Source organism: Hipposideros armiger, unplaced genomic scaffold (genome assembly GCF_001890085.2).
Source record: "Hipposideros armiger isolate ML-2016 unplaced genomic scaffold, ASM189008v1 scaffold_557, whole genome shotgun sequence".
NCBI classification, from domain to species: domain Eukaryota; kingdom Metazoa; phylum Chordata; class Mammalia; order Chiroptera; family Hipposideridae; genus Hipposideros; species Hipposideros armiger.
In genome coordinates, this window is record NW_017731907.1 from 9,266 (window position 1) to 14,777 (window position 5,512).

Consider the following 5,512-nt stretch of genomic DNA (forward strand, 5'->3'; position numbering starts at 1 on the left):
ACCTGAAAACTAAAATTAATCACTGCCTCTTCTTGTTTTTTTGAGGCTGAATGGTCCCAGCAATACTCCTGAGTTTTAAGAATGAAGTTCAAGGGCCGGCCGAGTGGCTCAGTTGGGTAAGAGCTCGCTCAAGATTTTGAGCTCTGAGCAACAGTGGTTCAAGTCCTGGCCCGAGCTGAGCTGCCGCTGAGCTGCCAACAGGTGGCAGGATGGCTCAGCTAAAAAAAAAGGAATGAAGTTCAAGTCTATAGATCTAAAGCTGCGAGAATTGCAATGGTCTCAGCTGGGGTGACAAAGCAACTGTAGGGTCTGTGAGGTGGGTTTTGCAGGGGAGGAAACGACACGCTTCAGGGTTAACTTATCTATTAGGCACTATGCCTCAGGCCTACAATACTTTGAGAGGCCCATGAAAATATTTTAATTTCTTTTAAATTCAGAAGAAAAAAAACCAAACTTTTGATTGAAGGATGTATATATATATATATATATATATATATATATATATATATATACACACACACACACACACACATACATATATATAATTCATTTTTATACAAATACAATTGTAATGTTTTAATTTTTACTTTTTCATGAAAGAAGAGGTCCAAGAAGGCCAAAGTGTCCATGGCCCATGAAAATTATAATGTATCTCTGAACACAGGGCCAATGGGCCAAGGGTAGAATAATGGAGGGGGGAGGAGTCTCATCTTGTGGATCTCTTTCCACTAATTTTTCTTTTTTTGAATGTTACTTTGAGATTAGATTTTTAAAGAGAGCTAAATCTAACATTGGCGAAGTACTAGTGTCAATTTCTACTAGCCAAGCTGGAAAAAGAAAACAACCAAGTTCGTGGCTTTATTGTCATTGTCATAGTAAGAGCCAAGTCAGGCTGAAGAGCCTGGGATGTTTAAGCCCCATCTGCCCCGTGCACATGACCAGCGGTAGGCTTCCCTTTGAGACCAGCTGCGGGAACTTTCCGAACTCCACTGCCACGCAGTTCTAGACTTCCTCTAGGTTCTCCCAGGCCCTGGTTCAACTACCCTCAGTAGCCCAAGGTTGGCAGTGACAGGAATGTGGGTACCTGCAGTTGCAAATATGTTTTAAGAAGAATACGATAAGAGAAGAAAGGAAGCAGGGAGAATGAATGAGGGTGGATGGGAGGACAATATCACAACTTCTAATATTCTGAAATTACACTATCCAAAAAAAAAAAAAAAGGGAAAGAATTTATACTAAAATGTTAACTGTTGTATTCTAGATAGTAGAATTGAGACAGTTTTATTTATGCTTGTTTTTTAAAAAATATAAGAAAAATGTACTTTATCATCAGAAAAAACCAAGCGGTAATACTGTTTTAAAATTGTGCTCTTAAAGCTCAACTCTAAGGATTACCATGTGTGAGCTCCTCATAGAATGGCTTAGTAAACATGGTTAACTACTGGCATGCAGGGGACCCAGATTCGAGAACAGAACTTTTAACAATTTCCATTATTTTCCATCACCCAAACTCATCAATATTACAGTGAAATGTGAGTCACAAAAGTTATAATTAATACCACTTTCTAAGATCTGTTCCAATGTACAATGAGGAAATTGTCAAAAGGAAGAATACAAAGGAAGGAACAACTACCTTTTACAGAATCACAGACCTTCTGCACTTCGGAGGAAAGACTAAATCAGAAAATTTACGCCCTTGAATTACAGGTGAAGAGACTGAGGTTCAGACAACTTATGTGATTTTATCACCGTAATACAGCAAAGCAGGTAACAGAATTTGGGTAAGAACTCAGGTTTCCTGATTTTTGGTCTAGAGATTTTACACTCCTGGTTCCAAAAGTAATTGCTTTGTAAGTTACATTTCAATGTTTATCCTAAATGCATATAGAAAAGTAGAAACTACCACCAGTTTTCATTAAGAACATTTGCTAATTTGGGAACTGTACCATCTTAAGACAAAGTTCCAGATGAGCAGTCCAACAATTAGAATGAACCGGAAGATTTTAGACCTGGAAGGATGCTAGGAAGATAACTCAGACCTCAGTTACATAAGAATTTAGGGTCAGAGAAGGTAAGCTTATCCCCCAAAATCACAAGGTTGAGTCAAGACCGAGGTCATCTAAAAATGACTTCCTGCTTTATTCTTACTTGGCTATTGATTACAACCAAAAGTAAAAATACTGAATTATATCCAGATTAGACATAATAAACCTGTTATTAATAAAAATGCTTGGAGAATGAGTATAAATTAATTCTATGGTTAATAGAAATAAACTAAAGTTTACTAGGATAATCAGCAGCATGCCTGCTTACTTTTATTTGAAAATATACTTAAATGTAAATAACAATTTTCAGTTTTGTTCTCTGAAGATGATGCAAGACCGTTCAGTGTCTCAGGCTCATGCATCTGAAAATAAATTCTAAATGTCTGTAATTCTCTAGAGCAGAGGTTGGAAGATAATGTCCAGTGATTTTTTTTGTGTGTGTTGTGTGTGTGAGGCTTATGAGTTAGAATGGTTTTACATTTTTAAAGGGTTGTAAAAAAACATAAAGAGGAATGACTGATAGAGACAGCATGTGGCCTGCAAAGTCCAAGTTACTGGCTAACTGTCCCTTTACATAAAAAGTTTGCTGACCTGTTTTGGATTCAGAAAGTATATGAAACTGGGCTGCATATGTAATATGTCCTGGAAGGCTTTTTTGTTTTTAAAATTAAAACTCTGACTTATTTACACTTTACTGTAATTTGCCTCTTTCTCCTGATAGCAGGTAGTAGAAAAAAAAAAAATCTAGCTTGATGGCTATGATTACCTGTGTTCCAGTTAAGTGGTTTTATCACACACACTAACGTACGTGGATATAGCATTGAAGCGAATTGTTTTATATATCTGAATATATACAAAATGTTTCAGATAGCTGAGAAAAATGGCATATCCTATAGTATCGTTATAAAATAAAATGGAAGCAAATACCTGTAATTATAAAACTGGTAATTTGATTCTCTCCTTTGGGTCTCTTCATTTTTAAAATTTTCTCCTTACGCCTCCCCTGGCCTCCCATAGCACGTTGTTAGATTTATTAAATCAGTAGTTCTCAACCATGTTAATTACCTCAGTGACCACCCATCCATATCTCATTTGCAACCATAAACAAATCTCACCAAACACATGCAAAGAAATGGAAGTGCTCCTAATGAGACATGAGATACCAAAAATGAAATGACTAGTTCGGGGAGAAATAAAAATTAAGAGAAACATCCCACTTGGTAACCTGAATACAGCAGTATGGCAGACGGCCCTTCAAGTCCATGGCACTGCTTACTGGCCATGGTAGGGCCGGACACTGCGGCAGACCCTAGTTTACCCAACACGCTGATCATGACTGTGGAAACAAGTCCATGTCTCTTTCCTGTCACATGATTTATGTTGCAAAGTTTTGGATTTCGTGAACTAGAGAAAAAGTATCAAAATATGTGCCACTGCTAACTATTACAATAATTTCAAGGTTGTAACTGAAAGTAGGAACTATTGTGTCAAGATTAAAATTACTTTAGAATAATTACATTAACAAATCCTTTGGACCTACAGTACAGTTCTCTTCAGCCACTCCATTCTCTTGCTTGCTTTTATAATTGGAAAGGAACAAATTTTCTATTTGAGTCAAGAATTCTTCAGCAATGAAGGAATTTGTCACTTTGCTCAGAGTTTTCCTCAGACACTCCAAAAGCTAGGTGAAAAGAAAAGTTTTATATTTAAATACACAAAAAGAGTAAGAAAAGGGTTTGCATTACTATCCTTATTCAATGATAAATCTCATGTTTTTTAAATCTCACATTTTCTAATGCTTAGATAAAAACCATTCTCCTTGAATATGGTTGAAGATAAACTTGTGTGCAATAATCATACAGCTGGAGCTTAGGAAGTCACTGTTGTGGGATCCTTGGGTTAGCTCCTCTATGATTTATATAAAGAAACCAACCTGAGATTGTATGTGCATGTATGACGCTTTCTACTTTGGACAAATATGTGACTTTGCTGCTTTTTTTAGTAGTTACATGTACAAAGCAAAATAATCCTGTAGGATAAAAAAAGTAAATCTATGTACATACAAACACAGGACTCTACCATTTCAAAATCAGGATGCTCAAGTCTATTTCCTGGGAAATGTGCATATTAATCTTCTAGCAAAACAAAGATAAAGTGGCTATAATAGAAGGGGACAAAACTATTAAAAGAAACTCAATATGTTTAAATTTTCTACTTCTAAATTGCTACCAAAAAAAAAAAAAAGACAAATGTTGCCAGTTTACTGTTATTAACTCATTATGCTCATTAACAAATCTAGAAATGAAATAAAAGAATTCAGGACTCATATTTCCTACTAGAAAGTTAAGTAAGATGACCATTTAAATTTAATTGGTAGATTTTTACTACCATTCTTAAAAATGATAAATTGTTAAAGCTAAATGGAAACATGGCGCTCTTGAATTTTAATAAAATGAGAAAAATGTTCTCCATTGTGTACAATAATAATCTGCTAAGAAATTTATCAGCCAACACTGACAAATTTATTCTAAAACAGTATTATTTCTATATGCAAGTGTGGGCAACAAGACACATTACTAATTATCTCCTAGAAATTAATTTTAGAAAGAAAAAAGCAATAAAGGAAACACACAGAAAATGTATCCACAAAGCATTAGGCATCATGGGAAAACACATCGAGATAAATAGCTTTAGAACCTATGAACAATGGAACCAATTAAAATGAAGGCAGCTTACTTTCTGCAAACAAGTCAGGTCAGAATCCCGGCGAAAGATTTTATCCATGGGGACACTGCTGTTAGAAGAAACAGGAAAACAAACTGATGAAACAAATGCTATAAACTAATCAGCTCTGTAATAAACTATCACTGATGCCATACATCACAATTTTATATGTAACTTGGGTTTTCTCTAAAACATAATTTAATGAGAAACACTGCAGATGTGCAACCATCTCAAACCACAGCACATACCTATGGGATAGCCTGTATTTTTCTATTATCCATCTTGTCTTTTCAAACACTAATCCCCACCGAGGTTCTTCTAACATCTGTTGTACTTCAAATTTGTAAGGTAAACCTAGAAAAGCATGAAGAAGCACAGTCTCATCAACTATTTCTTAAATCTCCAATCTCCTTTTAATTACTTAAAATTCCCTTCACTGTTTTCCAACCACAGCTTGGCAGACCCACTAAACAGCACTTTAAACATAGTGGGTATTAAATATTTATTGCCTGGCTGAACTTGGTCCACCAAGCCAAGAAATTATGCCAAGAAATTAATAATAATAAAAAGAAAAGTGCCCTTTGCATGACAATTCTATTCAAGGAACTGTGAGAGGTAAAAGGATCACATAATTTATTATCCAACCCAAGAGACTTTTTGAGTAAAAGGGGGCACTATTAATAATTGTGCTACAACCACAGCAAACCAAGATATAGTCCATTCCAGTGATTTTTTTTTTTTTT

At 35.4% G+C, this 5,512-nt stretch overlaps 1 protein-coding gene across 2 annotated transcripts in view; it reads right to left on the reverse strand.

The window, feature by feature from the left end:
* Positions 1 to 520: 520 nt before the first annotated feature.
* The window catches only part of MYSM1 (Myb like, SWIRM and MPN domains 1), a 40,747-nt gene continuing 35,755 nt past the window's right edge, over positions 521 to 5,512 (reverse strand). For both annotated transcript variants that reach the window (XM_019623679.1, XM_019623678.1), the window contains 3 exons: positions 5,018 to 5,123; positions 4,782 to 4,839; positions 521 to 3,726 (listed from right to left, as the gene is read on the reverse strand). In XM_019623679.1, coding sequence (XP_019479224.1) covers positions 3,559 to 3,726; positions 4,782 to 4,839; positions 5,018 to 5,123 — 332 coding nt within the window. In that variant the 3' untranslated portion in view covers positions 521 to 3,558. The remainder of the gene's footprint in view (positions 3,727 to 4,781; positions 4,840 to 5,017; positions 5,124 to 5,512) is intronic.